At 49.1% G+C, this 24,756-nt stretch overlaps 3 protein-coding genes across 17 annotated transcripts in view; 2 read left to right on the forward strand and 1 right to left on the reverse strand.

Annotated features, from left to right (window-relative positions):
* Nucleotides 1–3,995: 3,995 nt before the first annotated feature.
* Nucleotides 3,996–24,756, forward strand: part of DDX11 (DEAD/H-box helicase 11) — a 31,221-nt gene continuing 10,460 nt past the window's right edge. For 2 of the 15 annotated variants that reach the window (XM_416375.8, XM_046901344.1), the window contains exons 1-11: nucleotides 15,648–15,724; nucleotides 15,828–15,962; nucleotides 16,320–16,556; nucleotides 16,895–16,981; nucleotides 19,976–20,133; nucleotides 21,310–21,358; nucleotides 21,880–21,987; nucleotides 22,520–22,607; nucleotides 23,099–23,301; nucleotides 23,900–24,052; nucleotides 24,137–24,183. In XM_416375.8, coding sequence (XP_416375.5) covers nucleotides 15,704–15,724; nucleotides 15,828–15,962; nucleotides 16,320–16,556; nucleotides 16,895–16,981; nucleotides 19,976–20,133; nucleotides 21,310–21,358; nucleotides 21,880–21,987; nucleotides 22,520–22,607; nucleotides 23,099–23,301; nucleotides 23,900–24,052; nucleotides 24,137–24,183 — 1,286 coding nt within the window. In that variant the 5' untranslated portion in view covers nucleotides 15,648–15,703. The other 13 variants (XM_046901317.1, XM_046901335.1, XM_046901336.1 and 10 more) reach the window with 13 other exon arrangements.
* LOC101748011 (acrosin-binding protein-like) lies at nucleotides 5,990–10,253 on the reverse strand. Its single transcript, XM_004937913.5, has 4 exons — nucleotides 10,095–10,253; nucleotides 7,693–7,896; nucleotides 7,222–7,316; nucleotides 5,990–6,668 (listed from the first exon to the last, which is right to left on the reverse strand). The coding sequence occupies exons 1-4, from the start codon at nucleotides 10,126–10,128 to the stop codon at nucleotides 6,180–6,182; spliced, it is 822 nt and encodes a 273-aa protein (XP_004937970.2). The 5' UTR covers nucleotides 10,129–10,253; the 3' UTR covers nucleotides 5,990–6,179.
* Nucleotides 12,919–15,367, forward strand: ZFP2 (ZFP2 zinc finger protein). The gene has a single exon (XM_004937911.5). It carries the CDS (start codon nucleotides 12,919–12,921, stop codon nucleotides 14,338–14,340), a length of 1,422 nt encoding a protein of 473 aa, XP_004937968.1. The 3' UTR covers nucleotides 14,341–15,367.

The raw sequence follows: 24,756 nt of genomic DNA on the forward strand, positions 1-24,756 counted from the left end.
ACCAGATGTAAAGTCTGAAAAAACACTGTGGTTGAGCAGAATAAATAGAAGCTCCTGGAAGGCATTTTGTCTGCTTTTAAGACAACTAATGCCATTTTATTTGTATTATTATTTAATTTATTTATTTTTGTAAGAACCATCACAGCAAAAGAAAAGAAAAAAAAGAAAGGAGATGTAACACATGCTATTATTAAGAGGATTAAGGTGAGAACTGGCCTGAGAGGATCAGACTTGAGAAAAACTGGAGTAGAGTGGCTTTCTTCTTCTCTGGCTTCAGTAGCCTAAACCAGCTCTCTGGAGAAGAGCAGGCCCTGCTGAGGCCACTGAAGCCAGAGGCACACGGGTTGTCCATGGGCAGCCTCTGGAGGGAAAGGCAGGGACTGTGCTAGGTTGTGTACAGCATAGGTATGTCATCGTGCTAAAAGCATCAGTGTTCTGGATTCTGTGGCAAGGTGTTATGGTACAAAAGTCTTCATGAAGACTGTGCTTACTGTAATGCTGGGAATACATTTAAATTCAGCCCGATTATGATGTCTCATCTTTGGCTGTGGCTGAACAGTGGCTTTGTTTATAGCCACAGTTTTCATGCACCACCATTAAAGCAGCTCATGCAGAAGTGATGCTCAGGTCGGAAGGGATGAGCCTTTATTGTTGTGGAGGTGAGGGAATTTCATGGGGATGCTCGTTGCCAAAATACTGAGTGCCAGGTGTGCACTGAATCTGGTGATACTTCAACAGCACTTTCAGATCTTAATTCACTTTGGAGAAAAGAAACGATGTCCCTTTGTATCAGGCTGTATTTCCAGGAAATACACTTGGAGAATACCTTTGCTACTGCTGCCAGGTGAACTCTGTGGCCACAGAGCAACATGGGGATAAATAGGGTGTTTGTTGTCTCATGTACAAAGCTCCAGTAGAGCTTCCAACTCTCCATCCCATTTTGTACCACGTCTTCCTCTCTTTGAAGTGGTGATGTTCCAGTGATGAAGGCACTCATTTCACTGCCATTTGGGGCTGTAGGATTCCTGGCCTGCCAGCTTGTGGACTGTTTGTAAGGTATTCTTATTTTTTCAGCACTATCTTCTTCCACTTGCAATTCTGTGCCATGCATCTTGGTGTTCTGCAGGAGCAACTGCTGCTCTTGGCTGCTGACACCTGAATAACCAGTCTTTGAATGCCTCATAGCCAAGTCAGAGTTTTACTTTCCTACTACAGGTGAAAATAATGAGACTCCTCATCTGTACAAATGGAAGTGAGGAAAAACAAGCTGGGCTTTTTATGCTTATTGAAAAATAAACCTGACTTTCTTCCAGTCCTGAAATCATTGCACTAGGAGCAGAGCAAGGTCTCTGAGAAACTTTTTACTGTGTCTTTCAGAATATTTTAGTGCTCTGTTTTCTTTGAAAGTTACCTGCAAAGAAAAACAGAACTCCTTGTTGATACATCTACACATCTCTTAGTTTTCTGAAAATCTCTAAAGCAACATACCTGTAAACTACAAAGTCAGATGTTGTCTGTTTTGAAAGATTATTGCTAATGGGCAAAGAAGTAATTAAGATTTCCAGCCATCTGTAGCCAACTTGAGACACAAAAACATTAATTTCAGAAGGAGATGGAATAATTGGCTCCATTTTAGTGAGCTTTGAAAAACTCAAGAAGTAGTTGCGAAATACTGGCATAAAATGCTAATTAACTTGGATTCACTGAATTGTTGATCCTGTTTTCATGTTTGGCTTTTCGGGATACTTAAGGTGGGCTGGACTTCTTTTTTTTTCTCTTAATTAACAAAGACTTTTTAAAGACTTGAATCCTCGGATGAAGGACGGTACTCTTAGGATCTGTGAGACTGCCAAACCAAGCAAACTAGGAAATAGTGACTCTATTACTGCTGAGTTTGGGGCGGGGGAAGAAAAAAGAGGGGTAAGAACATGTACTGATGTGCATTTGTGCAGTACAGTCTGAGGAGATGGAGTGTCCAAAGGAGGGCTACAAAGATGGAGAAGGTTCTGGAGAGCAAGGTGTGTGAGGAGTGGCTGAGGGCCCTGGGTTTGCTCAGCCCAGAGCAGAGGAGCTGAGGGGAGGCCTCATGGCGGCTGCAGCTCCTCACAGGGAGCCGAGGGGCAGCGCTGAGCTCTGCTCTGTGTGACAGCGACAGAGCCCGAGGGAACGGCATGGAGCCGTGTCAGGGGAGGGGCAGCTGGGGTGAGGGACAGGGTCTGCACCAGAGGGCGGTGGGCATGGAACGGGCTGCCCAGGGCAGTGGGCAAGGCCCCACGTGCTTGAGCTCAAGGGGCGCTGGGATGCTGCTCTCAGAGGGTCTGGATTTTGGATGGTGCTGTGTGGAGCAAGATATGGACTCTGTCCTTATGGGTGTCTTCCAGGCTGGGATATTCTATGATTCTGTGACCATTCCGGACATATTTGTACAGTCAGGAAGAAGCATGGTAAGGCTTGTAAGCCTTTTTTCCTCCGTTGTAGTTTATATTTAAATTGTAATGTTTAATGTGCCCTTTTCTCCCCCTTAGCACATAGTATGATACAGTTGCTGTTGCTATTGACCTTCAGACAGAGAGAAAATCACTGGCAGCTGATGTGTGACACTGTTCTCTGGAATTAATAGCCCTTGCCCTCAATTTCAGAAAAAAAAAAAACATTGTAAGACTTGATTTGTGATAAAGGTGGGAGGAAGGAGAGGTAATATGGCTTGGAAAAGTCATTTGTTGTTGTCTGATGGCAAACTCTGCTGGTTTTGTCCACAGGTGTCACAGTACTGAGAAAGGAGTTACAGAAAGCAGAGATGCATAAACCTCTGCAAAAGCTTAATGTTCCGTAAATGGCACTTTGAGAAAGTGCAACGGCAGCTGTTGCTGAATTCACAGAGAATGGGAATTCTACCTGCTGCATGCAGCTACTAGCAGCAAGGGAACTGGCCAGCCCTGCTGTGTGACGGCGTGAGAGCTGCCTGCTTGGGCCATGCTGCACTGGGCCTGGTGCCGTCCCACTGTGAGACTGCTGTCAGCATTCAAAAGGGGTGGTGATGCCTTCTGTCCAAACACACAGCAAAATCTCCTTATTACAGAGTAAGTGCAGTGTCCCAGAAAGAGCTTGGGCATATTTGTGGATGGCAAGCTGGACATGAGCCAGCAGTGTGCTCTCCCAGTCCAGAAGGCCAACCGTATCCTGGGTTGTATCAAAAGCAGATCAGGGCGGTGATCCTGTCCCTCTGCTCTGCGGTGGTGATACCTCACCTAGAGTACTGTGTACAGCTGTGGAGTCAGCACAGGAGAGATGTGGACCTGTTGGAGCACATCCAGAGGAGGGCCACAAAAATGATGCCAAGAAATAGCTCCTCTACAAGGACAGGCTGAGAGCTGGGGCATTTCAGCCTGGAGAAGAGGCCTGAGAGTGGCCTTTCAGGTGTCTGAAGGGGAGCTGTAAGAAAGAAAGGACAGACTCTTTAGCAGGGTCTGTTGTGACAAGACAAAAGGAAATGGTTTCAAACTAAAAGTGGGGAGATTCAGATTGGATGTAAGGAATAAGTTTTTACAGTCAGGGTGGTGAGGCACCGGAGCAGGCTGCTCAGAGAGGTGGTGGATGCCTCATCCCTGGAGACACCCAGGGTCAGGCTGGACGGGGCTCTGAGCACCTGATCTACCTGTGAGTGTCTCTGTTCGTGGCAGGGGGGTTGGACCGGATGGCCTTTAAGGGTCCCTTCCAATGATTCTATGATTCTATAAAATCAGGGTTTTCTGAGTAGTGTTTAAGCTGATTAAGGGCATTTAGCTAACACTCAGGTACTACTTTGGAAATCCCGCTGACATCTCAGCTAAGCTGCAAGTGGTGAGACGCAGCGTGCTCACCAAGGTGTGTTCCTGGGAGGCAGAGGACAAAGTGCTAGGGAAAGGTGTGCAAGGGAGAGGTGCCTTCTTCACACCACGCTGGTGGGGCCAGGACAAGGCTCACAGGAATGTGCTGTCTGTGCAAAGTCCTCCCTTGGCAGAAGGGCGGCTGCTCTGAGCTTTGCTCAGGCTTCTTGTCTTCCTCTGGGGTAAGTTACCACTGACTGACTAACGAAAAGACGGAGATTTAGGTAAGATGTTAGGCAGAAATTCTTTACGTAGAGGGCAGTGAGGCCCTGGCGCGGACTTTCCAGTGAAGCGGTGGGTGCCCCAACCCTGGGGGCATTCAGGGCCAGGCTGGATGGGGCCCTGGGCAGCCTGAGCTGCTGGGTGGCAGCCCTACCCACGGCAGTGGTTGAGGCTGCGTAGGCTTTAAGATCCCTTCTAACCCAAGCCATTGTGTGATTCTATGAAAGAAGGCGATACCGTCCTGTCACCAAGAGGACAAAAAGCAGTCGGGCTTTATCAGGGCACGGTAACACACAGACTCTGTGAGGAACGCGGGTAACGGGAACCCAACAGGCTGCCTCCTCGGTGCCCCCTCCCGCGGTCGTGCGCGGGCGGGCTCGGCTCCCCCCGCCCCGGCGCACACAGGGGTTAACAGCAGCGCCGAGCCGCGCCGCCCCTCGCCCGGCGGCCCCTCTCCACACCGCCCGGCTCCGCCAGCGTCGCCGCGCACATGGCCCCGCCGCGGTAAGTCCGGCCGCGCCGCCACAACAGCGGGCGGCGCCGAGGCGGAGGAGGCGCGGGCGGCAGCGGGGGGAGCTGCTCGCGGGTCCGGGCCGCGCCCGCTGGGACACAGCGGAGCGCTGCCGAGGGGCGCCGGGAGAGGGGCGGCGGGGGAGCAGCGGGAGCGGCGCTTGCTGCCGGCCGCGGGCTTAGGGGGCGGCCCCGCGGCTGCCTCTGTCCCGGTCGGAGCCGGCGGAGGAGGGAATTAGCGCTGGGATCGCTAAATCCGCAACAGAAAGGCGTGACGGCCCACGCGTGGGCTGCTGGCCAGCAGCGGGGGGAGGTGAGCGCAGCCGTGGTGCTGCGGCCGGGGTGTTGTCGTGCCGCAGCCACGGTGCCTCGGTAACAAGGAGCGCTGCGTGGGGCAGAGCGGGCTGGCGCTGCGCTTAGCGGTCCCGCCTGTGACCTCCATGGGCCTTGGAAGAGGTTCCATTTCCCGAGGCCACTGGAGGGTCTGAGAGGAGGGAGCTCTGCTAAGGACTTGCTCCAGTGTACGGATGTTCTGTGTGTTACCCAGCTGTGTCTGTGTTACTCAGGCAGGGTGAACGGAGTGCAGCCATCCCCACCCTGAAGGGGAAGCTTGTCTGATGTGGTGCGTCCCTGTTTGTCCCTCCTCACAGAGGAGCAGCTTACACGAGGCCTGTGTAGGATAAGGTTCACAGGGGTTCTTGTTCAACAGTGCTCTCTTGAGAGCTGAAGCTGACTGCTCGAGCTCTGAGCAGCTCCGAGGCAGCTCTGAACTCGGAGTGGGGGTGTGGAAAACCTTGGCTGGTCTGTGGAGAGCTTCCACCCTGCTGTTAGCACGGGCAGCTTCGTATGGTCTTACACATATGGCTGGCGTTTGTAAAAGGAGCAGCACTACAGCCAGAGTTCCCGTGAATGAGACTCTACTACTTACTTTTTGAGAGGTAAGAGGAGTTCCTTAACATGAATGTTTATCCCAAATGTCCCAGCATCTGTTTCAGAAGTAGCTGCAAACCATGTGCCAACACCGGTGCAATAGAATGCTGGTAGTTCCTCTGCAGGGGGATAGGCCTTCTGCAGGTAGAGCACTCCTTGTGTCTCTGTGTGTGTTTATTCACAAACAGCTGTTTAAAGAAAGTTAGTCCCTTCATGCTTCTGAGCAGAAACACCTCTCCTTGGTGAGGAAAGGCCAGCATTCTGCTGTGCAATCACTGAAGGAGATAACAAACTCCAGCTCTCTGCAGAGGAGCGCTAGTGATGGCCGTGGTACAACCCCATCTAGGGAAACTGTTACTTCTTTCCATCTTGCCCTGTTCAAGGATAGAGATGTTCAGACCAAACAGTAGTGGATGAACAGTTTGTGTAGGAAAGAACAACGCATCTTTGAGGCAATTATTTTTGAGAAGATAACATCTTTATCTTGAATCCTGGGCCTGGGTTTTCCCTTGCCCTCAGAAGAGGCCTTCTCACCCTTGGCCTGAGGAGGTGCTGCAACCTTGATGGTGCCTCAGACTTGGGAAGGAGGATTCTACTTTCTCTGTTCCCATACATCCCCTCTAAGCCGCAATGGCTCATCCCTTTTGCTGATCACTTTTTTCTTCCATGCTCTGTGTTGGTTGCCCTCTGAGACACACTTGCATTGTTCAGGGCCACCAGCAGCCTCAGGGCAGCAGCCTGCAGCTCTTCCTCCATCACTGCCTTTCCCATGGTCAGCAGCTGCTGCATTGTGTGCAGCAAGCTCTGCACGTGCCTGTCCTGCAGCCTCAGGAGGAGGTCCTCAATGTTGGTGGCAGGCAGCTGTCCCTGCTGCTGGCTGCTGAGTGTCACCCCTGTGGGATGTGAGGTGGAAGGCTGCGTGTTCCCCAGCTGTGGCATGCCATCAGGTGAGGAGCTGGAGATGTCAGCTCCTTCCGTGTTAGGGCTGGAGCTGGATGGCTGGGTGATTGAAAGAGAGGTGGGAAAAATGGGCTGGGGACTGAAGATAGCAGACAACGCTGCATCACTGCTCAGGGCCACGCTGTTGAAATTTTGTGTGCTGCTCAGGTTGGCCTTGTGCTCTCCTGTGCATGCAGTCCGCTGTGGAGGAGAAAAACATTCCTCGAGAGGTGGTGGGCCTGAGGAACAGGCGCCTGGCCCCTGCCCTGCACTGTGACATTGGTACTCATAGCGCTGCCCCATCCTTCCCATTCCCTGCCAACATGAGCTCCCTTAAGCCCAAGGAGGGTAAGAAACGTTCCACTTCCCTGATCATGTCTCCCTGTAAGTCTCCTTTTTGACTCTCAGTTACCTTCCCATGAAGGCTGCACAACTCACCCTTCCTCCTGCAGTAGCTTTGTTATCTCACCTTGCTTGGGAATGAGAGCTGGACATAAGGACAGAGGTGGTTCTCAGAGGTTCATTTTCTTCAAGAATACCTTCCCCAAAGTCTCCTTTTTGGCATGTGGTTGTAGGTGCCAGCTGTGTAGACTGGTCAGCTTGGTGTGGGTGCCCCTGACAAGTGGGCTGCCCACAGCTCTCCTCTACCTTCCCTGTCTATAGCCTCTTTTTCGCACTTCCTCATTTCACATTTGCTGCATCAGTGCTCAGAGCACAGTGCACCAGGTCATCAGGAGATAGCTAAATAACTCACCTTAATGAAATACCTTTTTGTAGTGCAGTGATAAAAAGCAAATGCACAGAAGTTGGGGAAGAAGGATGTTCCTGGCAGTTCAGAGCATATGGGTCCTAGAAAAAGGCAAATAAAGACATGGACTTGGTGGTAAACTCTAGTGTGGAGGTCCCACCAACCTTCAGCAGTTACTTCCCTGTCAAAGATATCTCTCCATTAGAAAACCTCATGTGCTCAGGAGAAACTCTACTGCTTTGTGGTCATCTCTGCCACTGAAGCCCTGAGAAAAGGCTGGTGCTATGTACGTGTGGCTGCCATCAGGTGTAAGACAGGGTGTTCAGAAACAGATGCCTTCTCCTCACCTGGGATTACCGCCTATCCTCTCTCTTACCAGTTCCCAAGTGTCAGTCCCTTCCCAGCACAGAGGCGCAGTGCCAGCACTGCAGGACCCCTGTCCATCTGCCTTCCCATGGCAGTTGCGGTTGCCTTTACCTTCTGGGATGACTCCATGGTTTTCGTACTCGTCCAGTCTCTGGACCACGGGGTTCTGGCAGCCGTACAGCATGCGGAGGTGGCAGGTGGTGCTGGCGCGTTGAGCGGTCCGAAGGGACCTGAAGAACTGGCGGTACTCGTCATTGGAGAGTGGCGTGCCCAGTTGCTTTGCCTTTCCAACCCAAGGGCCCCAACCTGACAGCACTGGTGAGAAATGAAATGCAGGGGGGTAGGAGGTGGAAATGCTAACCGTGGCACGCTCAGAAGAGCTGTCAGGGTGAACCCAAACCTCTGTTGCCTTGTCTGGATGCGGGGTCCAGAACAATGCTGTGACAGGGTAAAAATGGAGGTTGAGGCATGGAGGGGACCAGCTCTGCCCGTGCTAACAGGGATGTAGTATTTTGGGGACAGTATGGCTGAGGGGCCTTCACCAAATTCTCTGGAGATTGAAATCCTGAGCTGGGAGAAAGGTCTGGGAAGTCATGACTGGAACTGAGAATGCAGCTTTGCTATCGGATTTGGAGCAGGGAGGTGGATACCTTTCAAGGCTTTTGTGTCTGCAAATTCTCTTCCTCTGTTGTGTGTGTGACCTCTTGAGTTGATGAAGTGTGCCCTAACAGGTATGGATATGCCCTGAAAATGGTCCAAGCATTCACTGAACCCATGTGCAAAACTTAAAGCCAGTTCTTCCCTGTAAAGAAGGTTATGAAAGCTGCCAAAATCAAACATTTGGAGGCTAGATGAGCTCAACTAAAAGTGTCACGTGTAATCTTAGTTTCATCTCCTTATGCATATGCTTTCTATCCATTATTTAAGTGCACAGCAAGCTACTCTTCTTTCCTTAGGACTTCAGTGTCCCTTCATTGTAGAGACTTGACGTGCCCCACGTGGGGAAGTAAAATTGTAAGATAGACTTGTGCTGTATTCAGGACATCTGCCTCATTTCCCATGGGGGTATGGAAGAAGGAAGCAGGAAGATGCTAGAAAAGGAAGGGTAGTTTTGCGGGTGCTCTTCTGAGAAGTAGGTTTTATTCCTGCCTACACCACAGAGGCTGTTTGATGCTGGGCAAGTGCCAGGTTTCTCAGTGTGCTGTTGGTGGAATTTTCCTTACCTTGTGGATTGCCATTTATGTGAAGGCTGATGTCTCCTAGAGTTTTGGAGTCTGTATGTGCTGTATTTTGAATGCAAGTGCAACAGTAGCATCTACTCTGAGAAGACAGGGATGAAGCATCTCAAATTGAGATTCTGAAAGTAGTGAGTATTTTTAACTTTAATCCTTCTCTGCCCTCATTTTGCTATTCGCAAAATCACTATAAACGAATTAACAGCTGTGAAGCACTAGAATGTAGAGTGTATAGAAAGTTCACGAGGAAGAGAGTCATTTGAATGGGATCTGCACATAAATCAAGTACAGAACAGTAAGAGTGACAGCTTACTGAACAGCTGCTCATTGCAAAGGCGCTGTCCATCCCAGGACTAAAACAGCCATAATCCATGTGAAAAGAAGATAAGCGAGAGCTGTGTTGCTGTGTGCCCAGAGGGAACAAATCAAGAGTTGCAAAATGAATGCAATTTAGGGATGATGTAAGCATTCTCTTTGACTTTGCAACCTCTGGAGTAGTCTGTTAATCTTTGTCGTCTTCTTTTTTGTAAAGGCAAACTTAAACATTTCTACATAGCCTCTATCTTGATAACATCTCTGCCACCTTATTAACATCTGTGTGCCTGTAGACGCAGTATGATCAAATAAAGGCATGTAACTTTCCCCCTTGAATTGACCATAGAGGTTATTGAGCCTTCTTTGAAACGGTATTAGATGAGAATAAGACACAGCCAAGTGACTGTGGAAATCTGCAGAAAGTGGGGGAACGAGGAAACCAGGAAATATGAGACTCCTCCACAGCCTCTCACTATGATGTAGGCTGGTAGGCCCTGCCTTTCTGTCCATTTCTTCCAACTCCATCACCTTCTGTTCGCCTTTAACCAAGGTCCTCTCTCACATCTCCCTCTGTCTCCCCTACCTCCTCATCTGGCCAGTTCTTCCCTTGGCTGGTGGTTTGAGCCCAAGTCTCTGCTCTCATTTCTGGTATATGTGCCAAGCTGTGTCACATCTCCAGTCTCCACCTTGGCTCCAGCCTCTGCCCAGTTGTGTGCAGCTCCAAATCCTCCTCCCTCAGCTCAGCTGTCCCTCCCTGTCTCTCCTTGATGAATAACATACCAGCTCCAATGTATAAAGACTGGCAAAATTGTAAGCATCTGAGATCTGTGTATTGATGGTTTTTGGGGGTACCCTTTTCACTTCGTCTCACCTCCAGTGTGACAGGGGTGAGGAGGCAAAGAGCAGCCAGGTCAGCCATCCTTCCTCACGCCCTGACCTGAAGGGGAGACATTTTCTACTCACCGAACAGAATGAGGAGAGCCTGCATGACTGACATGGCACTGTGCGTGCTGCCTGAGCTGGCCTGTCGCCTGCGCGTGTCCTCCCTCCTGTACCAGGGGTGCTGGGACAGGCAGTGGGGAGTACAGTGTGCTTCCCTTGTTTCTGGTGATGTTGTGTGGTGTCACAGACACCTTCGTTCTTTGCTCTGTTGTCCCTTGCTTCCGTTGTCCCCCACTTCATCCCACCCACAGTTCTCCTCCCTCCCTGCGTACCCAACAGCGGCTGTTTGTTGGGTTTGTGTCAGACATATGTCCTCCCTACTTCTGCTTCAACGAGGGTTGGGGTCTCGGTGGCTCCCTGTGCCAGCTGTGTCCTTCATGGGGCTGTCCCTTCGGGCCTCTGCCCATCATGTCAGGAGCTCAGTGCAGCTCATCTCCCTCCTCCCTTGTCTAACTGATATCTCATCAGCCATGATGTTGCCTGAGGACTTGGCACTGTCCAGGCATGGCTGCTCTGGAGACCAGCACCTGGTTCCTGCCTGGGTATTCGGTAGTGTTGCAGGCTTCCCACCTTTTTTATGGCAGTCATCAAGCAGCGTGCTTTTCTGCCACATTCCCAGCTCTGCACAAAATAAGCTCTCTTCTGTATTTGCTTTTTTTTCCTGCAGGTCCTCACTGTTTTGGGGTGCATATTGACCACGTGTTTGGAGCTGCTCTTGAATGATAGGAGAAAGGGACTGAAGCAGAAGGGTGGCTCTCATCTCCTAAAACCATCAGGATGTCTCAGCAGGGGTAGACCTACCTGCTGCCTTGTAGGTTGAAGGGGGACACGGTGGGAGGGAGGGCTCAGCTTCCCTGCCATGATCCAGTGGCACAATGTGAAGCCATGTAACTGAAATGATACAGTGCCACTGCATAGCTGGTATTCACATGTGCAGCTTTTAAGCATCTTCTTTCTCTAACCTGTACCTTTCTGGGTGTTCAGAATTCGGCATCTTAAAATGCCTCAGTCTGCTGCACAAACACAGCACAGAGCTAAATAGGTGACCTAATTTTCTATCCCACAAAACCCACACATATATGCTGTACTTCTGCTCTGTAAAGTCCGTGTATGTTGGCACTCAAAACTGCCCAATCCAAGTGATGTCAGTGTTCACACACAGATGTGTGTAGTTGCATTTTTCAGCTCATCTCCAACCCTGTGTCCCAGGGCTCTGTCAGGAATGAGGCAGCCACAGTGTCATTTTGCTGAACAGGATGAGAAATTCTGCCTTTGGTCTGCTATTGCTGCTGCTGATGTGTGAATAGATCAAAATCCCTCTCTCAGCCCTGTGCGTTCCTGGCTGAGCCACCGAGCAAATGCTCCTCCATGAAAGCAATGAGGAAGACTCCAGGCAGATGCAGAAGGCAGCACATGCGTGCGGGCAGCATTTTACCTCTGCCTCAGCAGGACTGTACTGTGTTCATATTTGACTCACCGGGAGGAAAGTTGACAGGGAGAAAATGCCTTCAGGCATCTCTGTTTTCTGTACAGAACTCAACAAGCTGACAGGCAGCTCTCTGTAGTATGTGCAGCCAATCCTGTCTTTGCTGTGTGAACGGCCCTGGCTAGAAGTGTCACAGTGCATGTGGCAGAATATCAGTGACCCCAACTTGTGTTTCTGAGCATTATTTTACTCTGGCCTAGGATGCTTTTATTTCCTAAATCTCAGACTCAAAACTGCTACTAGAACCGATGGTATTCGTTACATCTGTTTTCCCTCTCTGATCAGGAGCTGCTGTCCTTTTTTTAACCTCGTGGATAGAGTGAAGAGAAACAGCACTGTGTCCAGGAGGAACTGAACACTGAAACAGTGGAGGTACTGCTCACAAGGTGAGAAATTAAATACCGCATGCCTTGGGAAGAAATAAAAGAGTGAATGCTGAAAATCTGGTTATGTTGTGCTGCATGCTTTGCACTCGTCTTACGCCTCAGCTCCTGTACTATATAGATTTTGTTCTCAGGAAGACTTTCAGGCAGGGTATGCAAAAGTGAATCACAGTCCTGGGGAATCCAAGACCCTTTGAAGAGAAGTCTGTCTGAAATTAAATTGAATACAGTGTCTTCTTCAGCAAAGATCTGTACTTGGAATGTTAGGAGGCATAACTAACCACAATGTGGCATTTTCTTCCTTTTACTCTGACAATATTTTTAATGTGTTGTTGGTCAGTCATCTGTCCTCAGATCTGTGTTGGGGGTCAGTGCTATTATTTTAATTTACTGTGAGCACTTTTTTGCTCTGAGTGTTATCAGCAGAACTTCGGGCATCGGTATAACCATTGTGGTGTTGTCTTCCCAAATCAACAGATCAGCCAACTCAAAACCGGAGGGGCTTATCCTGCTGCATTCTGCTCAGCTTCTGACCTCCCACACATAAGATGATGATGTTGGCTCTGTAAGCAGTGCCCTCCAGCTAATTTGCTGGCATTCGTTTCCCAGTTGTGTTCTCCACACTAATACAAAACCAGGTGCCTCAAAATGTTTCAGTCTAAATGTACGTTTCCATGCTTGATTAATAAAACAATTTGTCATTCCGTTCAGTTGCCTATCTGTTCTGTAGACAAAATCTAGATACAATTTGCTGCAGAGTATGTCTGGTTTTCTTTGTAAGGAAAAGGTTTATGATTGCAAGGAAGAAAAGTACTCTGCTTAGCAGGGGACACTGTTTCTGTGGTGCTGTCTGCTTCCTTCCTTGATTGAGCATGGGAATGCTGGAGAACAGCAGTAATTCACAGAGAACAGGAAGAGAAATGGAGGGGCTTATTCATCGCTAGTTCCTCTGTTCACTCCAGCAGGTGGCCAGACCATGGGTGACATACAGAAGGCTCAACCTCATCAGGAAAGGCCTGCGAGAGCTGACTTGCACCCATTCACCTCCAGAAGGCCCACTACAGATACCCTCTGGGACCCTGATGAAAGACCAGACTGCAAGCAGGAGCTGGAGATGGAAAATGAGATGAAGCTGTCTTTTGGAAAGAGGCAGGGAAAGGGAGCTCCCCGTGTGATGGCAGTGTGGGAGTGCGAGGATGGTGGTGGCACTCCCATTGGCAAGGTGGTCCTTGCTGGGGACAGACCAGACCCTCCTGTATGTGGGAATGGCACCATTTGGATTCAGCAGGTGGGAGAGAAAACCTATGATTGTCCCGAATGTGGGAAGAACTTCAGCCGGAGCTCGTATCTCAGCCAGCACCAGAGGATCCACCTGGCAGAGAAACCCTTCAGCTGCTCTGAATGTGGGAAGAGTTTCACGCGCAACTCGGACCTGATCAAACACCAGCGGATCCACACAGGTGAGAAGCCCTACCAGTGCAATGAGTGTGAGAAGACCTTCAGCCAGAGGTCCAATGTGATCAGGCACCAGCGGACCCACACGGGAGAGAGACACTACCAGTGCAATGAGTGCGGGAAGAGCTTCAGCCAGAACTCGCATCTCGTCGTCCATCAGAGAAGCCACAGAGGTGAGAAACCATTTCACTGCCCCCGCTGTGAGAAAAGCTTCAGCGACCGCTCCTCCCTGATCATACACCGGAGGGTCCACACTGGAGAGAAACCCCACAAGTGCCAGGTATGTGGGAAACGCTTCCGGGACAGCTCAGCCATCATTCGGCATCAGAGGATCCACACAGGAGAGAAACCCTACGAATGCACCGAATGTGGGAAGACCTTCCGCCAGAGTTCCTCGCTGGTGACCCACATGCGGACGCATACGGGAGAGAAACCCTACAAGTGCCCCGTGTGCGGGAAGAGCTTCAGCCAGAGCTCGGCACTCACCACGCATCGCCGCATCCACAGGGGAAAGGTGTTGCCCCTGTACCACGGCAGCCTCTTGCCCAGCCCCTACCAGTGTGCTGAGTGCGGCAGGCGGTGCAGCGACCACCCCTCTCTCATCAAGCACCAGACCACGCACGTGGAGGAGCGGCCCTACATCTGCGTGGAGTGTGGGGACAGCTTCCGTCGGAGCTCAGCACTCAATGTCCACTTGAGGATCCACCGCGGGGAGAGGCCCTACAAATGTGAGGAATGTGAGAAAACCTTCCGGCACAGCTCAGCTTTGGGCGCACACTTGAGGATCCATGCGGGATCCAAGCCCTACGAGTGCGGTGAGTGTGGGAAAAGCTTCCGGAAAAGCTCGACGCTTCAAGTGCATTTGCAAATCCACGTGGCCAAGAAACCTTATAAATGTACTGTGGGTAGGAGGACTCTCTCTTCTTGCTCTCTTCTCCCATAGGGTTGGTTGGAGCAGGAAACAAGAGCAGAATTTGATTGTGTCCGAGGGCACGTGAAAAACATGGGTGCTGAGAATTACAGTGGCAAAAGGCTAAGGAGACACTGTAGCAGCTCTAGTGTCAGGGCCAGCTGCTTAACCCAGTGGTACGTTAAATTATGAGGTCAGGGAGCTCATCCTAGGAGCTGCGTACGTTTAGAAAGAGTTCTGAGAGCTGAGGGGAGACCAAGTTCCATGTAATTTGGGGACTGTGAGTATGTGGTAGAATACGAGCAGAAGAATTGGGCTTTCAAAAGAACTTTTCAACTAAGTGAAAGATCAAATTTAAAAGTCCAAGTTGGCTCTCATTCAAAACTCCAGCTTGTTAGGCACTGCAGTAGACTTAGAAACCTGTATTTTCCATGAGCATGGTAAGTTGACCTCGTGTTTGAGCGGGCACTTCCAATTCTTTGAGTCCAGAACTCAGGAGCTGAACCTCAACCCGTTCTGTTTTTCAGTCCTCTGTTCCAAATCTTACATGGGATGATGAATTCCTACCTCCATACACAACATCTGGGAGACAAAATGGCTGAGTAGAGCAAAGCTGACGGAGCTGTTCCCACAGGACTTGGGTGTGCAAACGCAGCCAGTTGAAACACTGCCCATTAGCGGTGTTCAGCAGCTTTGTCCTCCTTAGTTTTTAACACCTTCCTGGTAGGGACATGAAGAAAACGTGGGCAAAACGGTGGCCTTACTTTGTTTAAACAAAAAAGAAAAAAAAGGGTTCCCGCTAGATGTGTGTGTGTTATACTTAGCGTGTGTGATGGGTCCCTACTGGTAGTCAGGAGGCTGCAGTTCTGTAGTCCTTTTTGTGAGAGAACTCTATTTTAGCTCCCAATTGTCTGTGCTTTAGTAACGTGTAGAGCTCAGTGTTAAGTTAGGAATTCCTATATTTACATGTAGTACTGTGGTAATGACTGCGTTACAGAAACCTCTATGTTGCTGTGTTTTGTTTCCATCCTAAATAAACCTCATTTTTTTTTCCTCTGTATGATGCTGTTTTGTGTCACTGTGTATGCATACATGGAAAGGAGAAGAGAAGGCTCCGGGGAGACCTCAGTGGGGCTTTCCAGTGCTTGGTGGGGAGCTTACGAGTAGAAGGGGGCGGACTTTATACACAGCCCGGTGGTGATAGGACAAGGGGGGCTGGCTTTAAACTAACAGAGGGGAGGTTTAGGTTAGATGTTAGGGGAAATCGTCCACTCAGAGTCAGCCCAGACGCCGGGCCCGCCCCGCCGGGCATCTTCCGCCTCACTCGGCCGTCCCCTCACGTCACGGGAAGCGGGCGGGGCTCCCGCGGCGCTCGGTTCGAAGCGGGGAGGCCGGGATGGATGGCGGGACGGCGGAGGTGGGCGGCGGGCTGGCGGCTGGGAGCTGACAGGGAGCGGGCTGTGGGAGGGAGCGGGCGGGTGCTGCCTGATGCCTGCTCACGGCTGTCTGTGTGCCCGCAGGCGGTGAGCGGCCCGGGCCGGGCCAGCTTCCCGTTCCCCTACACGCCGTACCGCATCCAGGAGCAGTTCATGGCAGCGCTGTACGCTGCGCTGGAGGCCGGGCGGATAGGGATCTTCGAGAGCCCCACGGGCACGGTGAGCTGCGGGGAGGGTGGGGGTGACGCCGTGACAGGGCTGCTTGCAGCACGGTTCCCAGAGTGGTGCTCCGGGAGGGGGAGCAGGGCAGGCCGGGCTCATTCCCTGCACAAGCACAGAGTCTGGGGTCCTGTTACAAGATGTGTAAGCCACGTCTGTGCTGCCAGTTTGGAACTGTGGGGAGAAAACAGAAAGGTGCCACTTGCAGGGTCATAAAGTGTGGCATCGGTATCTCTGTGCATGGCCTTGGCCTGGTCCCACACAGCTGGAACCACCGCCAGGTGCCTATCCTCTGTGGAGGAGCCGGTGCCTGCAGTGACACCGTGTGTGGCTTGTCCTCTTTGTTTCCAATACCAGGGAAAGTCGCTGAGCCTCATCTGCGGGGCCCTCTCCTGGCTCCAAGACTTTGAGAAGAAGAAGCAGGAGGAGGAGGCACGGCTTCTGGCTCCAGAGGGCAGCGGGCAGGAAGAGAAGCAGACCCTGGCCTCTGGTGGGCTGGCGTGCCCAAACAGCAGGGATGCATCTGGGGAACCGGACTGGGTCACAGCGTTTGTGCAGAAGAAAGAAGAGCAGGATTTGGTGCACAGACTGAAGGTTGAGAAAAGCTCATGTGTAGACAAGGGGGAAAATAGCAAGGTGTGAGGAACGGAATGGGTGACATCACAGGTGGTGACTTGGTGGTCATTGCCTTTGACAGGACTCCATGTCACTTAAGAGGGATGAGGCATTCCTATGTAAGTTGCATAAGGTATAGGATAGTTGCTGTCAACATAGTAACATTCATAGGCATGCAAGGACAAAGGGACTGCTGACAGTTTTGTTTCAAAGTTGGATTATTTTTATTTTTTATTCCCAGGTAATAGGAAAGTAATTATGCTGGTTCTATAGGACTAAATAGACTTCACCCTTCCGTCATTCTCCCTTCATTTTAGGAAGAGCAGATCAGGAGGAAAAAACGAGAAGAACGTCTTGAGAAAATCCGCCATAATGTACAGTTAAAATATGCAGCAAAGAGGAAGGTGAGTTGGCTTGCAGAGGTTAGAATCATAGTATCATAGAATTGTAGAATGACTTGGGTTGGCAGGGACCTCGAAGGCCATCTAGTTCCAAACCCTTGCCATGGGCAGGGCTGCCACCCAGCCGCTCAGCTGCCCAGGGCCCCATCCAACCTGGCCCTGAACACCTTCAGAGATGAGGCACCCACAGCTTCTCTGGGCAGCCCATGGTAGTGCCTCACCGCCCTCTCAGTGTAAAACTTCCCCCTGACATCTAATCTAATTCTCCCCTCCTTTAGTTTAAAACCATTTACTTTAAAACCTCCTTTAGTTTAAAACCTTCAGTTTAACCTCCCCTTTTTTAATTTAAAAGCTTTAGTTTAAAACCATTTTCCTTTGTCTTTATAATCTCAAGTGTTGGTCATACTTGCTTGTACCTGTGACTTGTCTCTGTATTGTCCAGCCCCTGTATCTGGGGAGCTCTTTGTACTGGATTGCTGAATTGGCTCTCTGAATTTTTTGATTACGTTACCTTATTTTAAAATATGGATGTGAAAAGCAACTTGTGTTTAGAGCATTTTTTGTGTCAACATGTGTGTGTGGATTAAGAGAATGTCAGTTCTGATGGCTCATTTGCTTTTAAGTGTTAATATTTGGTGTTTTTGGAAAGTTCTTTGTTACATGAGCACGTGTGGACACTGTGCTTCTGGAATAACACCTGTAGAACTGGGATTAAATTTAAGACTGTAGGAACAGAAGGCACCCAAAAAAAAAGTGAGGTCAGGCTTTGGTTGTGCTTTGCTCACTGCTGTACTTGTTTGCCTTCATAGACACTGTCTTCCACAGTATTCTCCTGCAGAAGCTGGCAGCCCGTGGCTTGGACAGGTACACTGTTTGCTGGGTAAAGAACTGGCTGGAGGGTCAGGCCCAGAGAGCTGTGGTGAATGGAGTTAAATCCAGCTGGCAGACAGTAGTGAGTGGTGTTCCCAAGGGCTCAGTACTCGGATCGGCCCTGTTTAATATCGTTATTGATGATCTGGATGAGAGGATTGAGTGCACCTTCAGTAAGTTTGCACATGACACCAAGTTGGGAGAGAGTGTCGGATGTGCCTGAGGGTAGGAAGGCCCTACAGAGGGATCTGGACAGGCTGGATCACTGGGCTGAGGCCAATTGCATGAGCTTCAATCAGGCCAAGTTGCAGGTCTTGCACTTCAGTCTCAACAACTCCATGCAACGCTACAGGCTTGGGGCAGAAAACTGCATGGAGGAAAAGGATCTGGAGGTGTGAGTTGACACTGGACTGAACATAAGCCAGCAGTGTGCCCAGGTGGCCAAGAAAGCCAATGGCATCCTGGCTTGGATCAGAAAATAGTGCAGCCAGCGGGAGCAGGGAGGTGATTGTCCCTCTGCCCTCAGCTCTGGTGAGGCAGCACCTTGAGTGCTGTGTTCAGTTTTGGGCCCCTCACTACAATAAAGACATTAAGGTGCTGGAGTGTGTCTGAAGAAGGTGAAGGGTCTGGAGCACAGGTCTTATGGGGGGGCAGCAGAGGGAACTGCGATTGTTCAGTCTGGAGAAGAAAAGGCTCAGGGGAGACCTTATCACTCCCTACAATGACCTGAAAGGAGGTTGCGGTGTGGTGGGAGTCGGCCTCTTCTTCTAGGTAACAGCGATAGGTTGAGAGGGAACGGCCTCAAGTTGCACCAGGGAGGCTGAGGTTGAGTATTACGAAACATTTCTTCTCAGAAAGAGTGGTGCTGCAGTGGCACAGCTGCCCAGGGAGGTGGTGGGGTCACCGTCACTGGAGGTGTTCCAGAACCGTGTGGATGTGGCACTGAGGGAGCGGGCATGGTGCTGCTGGGTTGGGGTTGGACTGGGCAATCTTAGAGATCTTTTCCAACCTTAATGATTCTGTAATTCTGTGTAAATATGATTGTATTGTCCAAAAGTGTCTCTTTTCTACACATAGAAAGTTGATGAGTATTTTTCTGCCATTTAACTGAGTGAACTGGCTCCAATAACCTTACCTTGAAGAGCTTTTTGATGGTATGATTTAATCTTCCCAGAAATACCCACTTCAAGTCCCTAAACAGGCACTTATAAGGCAGCCAGGCTGTTTGTGTACTCCATCTCAAGTGCTGTGTCAACTCCTGACAAAAGGATGTAGCATAAATATCAGAGGTTCAGAGGTGAACGGTGAATCAAAACCAAGTAGAATAAAGAACTTCTTTCTCTTAGAGGAGAATGAAAAGCCTGGGAAATGAGAAACGTGATAAAAAGGACAAAGGCGAATTTCAGAAACGCTACACAGATTTGGAAAAGCAGCTGTTTCAGGTACCCCACAGTACCTGTAAACTGCCTTTCTTTATCATGCCACAGCGATGGAATGCTCATTAAAGTTAGAACGTACTGTCTTCAGACTGGAGAAGGAACTTCTCTTTGTCTGAACAGCAAATTAATACAACACTATTCTTTAACAGTTTAATAGAATTTGTGCAGAGGGATAGACCTGTGTTAGAGTAAGGACCACATAATGGGGGAAAAAAATAAGAACAAGAGAAAACTTGTGCTCTGTATTCTAAAACAGGTATTGAGTTTATTGTAGCCTTAGGTTAACTGTGGATTATTTGATTACGTCCTTATGCATTTGCTTGGTTGTTGGTTTTTTTATTTACACAGTTTTTTTCTGAGGCAGTCATTTTTTATAGGCTAATTTAAGCAACTAATCCTGAATTATAGGGATATGATCACTTCAGGGGTTAGGTGTTTAGAGGGTCCTTTGCACAGAAGGCTTTTATATGGGCAAGTCTTCTGTTGCTGCTGTCACCTGCACTGCATGGTGCTGAATTGCTTCAAGCAGTCATGGTGCGTTTGCTTGTCCTGCTGGGGATACACACAGCAATCCCTTCTCTGCACTACAGGGAAGGGTCTGAGCTTTCCTCTGAACTGCTGGTGGCATAAAGTGATGCAAGTGCTGCTTCCCTGTGTGAGAAATAATGAGATGGTGTGCTCCTTTCAGAGATCTGAGGAGGATGAGACAAAGCGCCTCCTTCAGCTCAGCAAGGAGATTCTGTCAGAGGGAGCTGGAGCAGCTGTCCCAGAGCAGCTGGATCACAACGAGGAGGAGCTGATTCTTGCTGAATATGAGAGTGACGAGGAAAAGAAAGTGGCATCTGGGTAAGGATGGGCTGAGGGGGTTCCCTGTCAAAGAAATTTCTTATTTATCATTTTTGGCTTGCCTTAATTGAATGGATTTCAGCTGTTTAGCAGTGATTGCTTTCTTAAGCATCTTATGCTGTTGGATATATAGGTGGCTCTGTGTTGTGCGCATCTGGAGTTTCTCCCCCATTGAAGCTGTGGTAGTGGTTGGTTGGTAGGTTGTTTTTTTGTTAGGATTCTCTTTTCTGTTTGTTTGGTTGGTTGTTGTTGCTTTTTTTCCCCACTCTCTGTGGTCAGCCTCAAGTGTCTTCTGAGAAAGCACATCTTTCTTCAAATGCATGACAACCTCCTGCCTTTTTCCATGTCTGTTTCCCAGAGCGTGCCTCTGGATGCTGGGTGAATGCCTTGAGATGAACTTCTTTGCATGAGAAAAGCAAAATGCTCCTTAGGGCATCAGAGGAAGCTATCAGTTCTGCAGATTAGCAACGGCATCTTTTGATATTCTGAAGGGAGAGAAGGTCATATTTCTGGAGACTGAGCTACAGCACGAAAACCAAGCGCACGCTTTTCTGTATCATACAATTGTTTCCTTTGCGTTATGCAGAAAGCCAGGAGCCACGCTTCAGCATGAAAAGTCAAATACATCTAAAATACAAATTTACTAATTAGTATCTAGACAGATCCTCCTGCCTTAAAATCGCAAAGCATTTAAGCTACATATAAATGAAGCAGTTACTGAGCATTAAACTGCTGTTGCCTTTGAGGAATTGTGTGGCAGCTAAATATCTTCCCGAAACTTTTTCTTCTTCGTGCAACAGCTTGAGGGTGGTAAATTGTCTCTAAGGGGAATGCTTTATAAAAATAAATAAATAAGCACACCAAAGGATAGTGTAGCTCTGATTAGTTTATGCCTGGGGCTTAGAAAACACCAGATTTTTTTATTTTTTATTTTTAAAGATGCTTCTTGAAGTTGCTAAAGACACAACCCTACAGACGTTTTTCTTTTAAAGAGCAAACAAAGCTTGGCATGATTGTGCCCATCTATAGCATTCTTAGAAAGTCATTTTTTCTTTTACGTCCTGATGACACGAGCACCTCCCTTGAGATGGTTGCCTTGTGGTAGAGCATCCTTTGTTTCTAATTCCTAGTGACTATCTGCTGAAAGGAAACTCTTTGGGCTTTGTCTTTTCTTAGGCTGGAGGAAGATGATGATGATGACTTGGAAGAAGAGCATGTGACGAAGGTGAGATGAGGAGGGTAGATTGTGCCACCTGATGGAATAGTGTGAGAGAATTATGGCTTCCTTGCACCCTTCCAGGGTAATGCAGTACGGAGGGATTTAGGCAGTGGCATCCAAGGACTGCCAAGTTTGTTGATAATAGCAACCAGTTCTGCTGCTCTCATCTCCTTCTGGGCTGTACTGGCTGCCTAAGCAGTTTGCTCTGCTAACATCACTGAAATTTTTCTGAGGCTTGCTGCAAGAAGCACATATTCATCACTCTACAACAGTGAGTCCCGCTTATTATATGGCCTTGGAAAATTCAATGGAAATGAAGGACAAATACAGAGCAGAAAGTAAAGATAAGGCTGTTGGCCTTGGCAGTTGTACAGTGACATTCCAGCATATGCCTTCCTTTGTGTTTTGAAGGCTTCAGCAAGATTAATGTTGTTGAGGTGCTTGGCTGCCTCCCTGCAGGATTGACTGTAGAATAGGAGATTGGCTTCCATATTCTTCTCATCTTTCTCCGGTCTTCCTCATTGCAGATTTACTACTGCAGCCGCACTCATTCCCAGCTGTCTCAGTTTGTGCATGAAGTGCAGAAAAGTCCTTTTGGCAAAGACACGCGTCTGGTCTCCTTGGGATCCAGGCAGGTATGTGGTACGGTCACAAAGGACCCAGAGTGTGTGTTCATTCAGTATGAAGGACTTTGCTAGGAGGTGTGTGGATGTGACACCTCAGAAGGCATTTCAGGGACTGAGGTGAGTCTTCCATTGGAAAAGCTATTTATGGGTCGTGATATAGACCCGTGTGGTGTACCTTTTTCTGTGAGCTGTTTGGCCATTTGCCCTTTGATGTAAATGCAAAAACCTGTTTTCCCTCTTCTGATGTGAAAGATTATAGATGCCTGAGTCACTGGGAAGGCACTCTTTTGGATATTAAATCTGCTAGCATTTCTTTAGAAGTTGTGTAGCAGTGAGCCATCTGAGGACACCGCTCCTCATTTTTGTCTCCTTACTGATTTCTTTTGGGGTTTTGAGCATGTTTGTTGCAGCAAGTCCACAAAGTGCCTGACGTGTGGTTTGGAATCTGGCCTGGGATTGCTTTAAATAAGTCTGTTTTACAGCGAAGGGTGCACACTGAGCACTCTTCGACCTGCTGCCCCCTCTCTTTGCATGTCTTAAGAACCTGTGTGTGAATGAGGAGGTGCGCCGCTTGGGGGCTCTGCAGCTCATCAATGACCGCTGCACGGAGATGCAAAAGAACAAACATGGTATGGACACTTCAGCACGGGGAAGCAATGGCTGATAAAGCTGGTGGGGGTTAGAGGCTGCAGGCAGTGCTCTCTGCCAGTCGGTTCTAGGAAGAGAGCGGTAGGAGCTTGAAAAGGGCAAGCAGGGGGAGCAGAGCTAGAGATCCTTAGTGCTTTTACCCTCTGTACTCCAGGTTAGTACACCAAGATCTGTATGTATTTGCTGAATGTGTTGCGCTGGTCAGGACTTGTGCAATGGAAGGATGCTTGTCGTTGTAACTTACTGCTAGAAATGTGGGGAAATGTCACATGACTAAATCTACCCAGCAAGAGCAGTGTCCACAGTGAGGGTGGAAATGTCACTGCTTTAATACTCCTTCAGTAGATGATGGGTCAAATACTCATGACAAAGCCTGCTTTGAAGTTCAGAAGGTACCACTACAGGGGTGCAAAGCAGTGAGTTTAGATTTTTTCAGTGGTACTCATGGCTTGCTTTTGCTTTCTGCTGTCAGAAAAGAAGAGCGATGCAGAGGTCGAAGGGAAGAAGAGACGTGTGAGTCGCACTGTGTGCCCATTTTATTCCTATGAGCAAATGCAGTTTCTCCGCGATGAAGTTCTAGTGGAAGTGAAGGATATTGAGCAGTTGGTGACTCTGGGAAAGGAGACCAAAGCCTGCCCCTATTATGGGAGTCGATACGCCATTCCTGCTGCTCAGGTAAGACGTGGACGCTGCTTAGGGAATCAGTGCCAGGATGTCTAAGAATAAACCAACTACTAAAGCAAACCAGCACTTTGTTGCGCAGTTGTGTTTCTGTCAGGTTTAGTTTTGGCTGAAAAAGAAAAGGAAAGTGAGAGTATCTCTTTCAAACTAGTAGGGAGGCCGTAAGTGTGTCTCAGTTTTGGGTCAAGCATTCTGAGATACTTGAAATGTTCAGTAACTGAGGTGATACAGGCACATGGCTGTAGTCTCAGCATTTGCCAGTGCTCTCCCTTGCATGGCTCTGTCAAAAGACACACTTTCAGTCCTTAGAAGAAGTTTAGGAAGGTAACTTGCTGTTGCACTTCTAGGCTGCTCTTACCATAATTATCTGGGGGTTAAACTAGTTCATTGCACAATGCACAATCATTATCCCTCAACTTACCTCTCAAGCACATTCTCCTGTCTCTTTTGCTACTTCTTCCATAATAAGAGTAAGTAACTTGATGAAATTCTGCAGGGCCATCTGATGTAGGCCTATTATGAGCTGCTGGTGAGAGCTCTGAGTCCATGAGGACGAGAGCTGGAATCAGGGCAGTGTGTGCTTCCCCTGTAGCTGGTGGTGCTGCCCTACCAGATGCTCTTGCATGAGGCCACCAGGAGCGCTGCGGGGATCATTCTGAAGGACCAGGTTGTAATCATCGACGAGGCCCACAACCTCATAGACACCATCACCTGTATCTATAGCGCGGAGGTCAGTGGCTCTCAGGTGAGTCATGGCCTGGCCTGTTAACTGTGGGTGAGCACCCTTTCTTGACTCCTGTAATACCAGCTCTGCTTTTTGTTCTTGTAGCTGTGCTGTGCCCACTCCCAGCTGCTGCAGTACATGGAGCGATACAGGTGAGGATCTCAGAGAAGAGTGAAACAGCAGCAGGCAGCATGGATGCTGTGGCTTGTCTCACATCTGCGGGGCCTTTCTTGCTTTTTCCCAGAGGAAGGTTATTTGCATTAATACTTCTGCAGATGAAAAGCCGCTTGCATCATTATCTCTGTCTAGAACCCATCTAAGTCAGACTCCTGGGGCTGGTATTAAGCAGCCAGAAAGGGGATACCCTGAGGATTCTGGCTTTTCCTTACACCCTGTTTCTTTCCCAGTCTCTCTCTAATCATTCCTGCTTTGTGATGCGGAGTTACGAAAGCTCCAGTCTTTCATCTCCTGGATCTTAACCTTTTGTGTGCTGACTGGCATTACAGAAGAGGCAGGAAGCTCTGAGGAGGAGCAAGCTGTGTGTTTTTTGACTGTGGCTAAATCTCACATCTTCTCATACCTGCAGTGGCTGATTATTGTGCTCGGTGCTAATCGCTGAACTTGCACAACGTTATCACAGCAGAGACTTGGGGCATCACTGCCATTGTAATTTGTGTGTGAGGATAAAGGCGTCTGTAGGAACAGTCAAATGCTTGGGCTGCATG

This window comes from Gallus gallus, chromosome 1, assembly GCF_016699485.2.
Source record: "Gallus gallus isolate bGalGal1 chromosome 1, bGalGal1.mat.broiler.GRCg7b, whole genome shotgun sequence".
NCBI lineage: Eukaryota > Metazoa > Chordata > Aves > Galliformes > Phasianidae > Gallus > Gallus gallus.

Coding starts and splice junctions, on each gene's coding strand:
- LOC101748011 (XM_004937913.5), bottom strand. CDS start 10,128: ATGTCAGTCATGCAGGCTCTCCTCATTCTGTTCG. Junction 7,317..7,692: donor CCATGGAGTCATCCCAGAAG/GTAAAGGCAACC, acceptor GCCTTTTTCTAG/GACCCATATGCTCTGAACTG. Junction 6,669..7,221: donor CAAAAAGGTATTTCATTAAG/GTGAGTTATTTA, acceptor TCTCCTCCACAG/CGGACTGCATGCACAGGAGA.
- ZFP2 (XM_004937911.5), top strand. CDS start 12,919: ATGGGTGACATACAGAAGGCTCAACCTCATCAGGAAAGGCCTGCGAGA.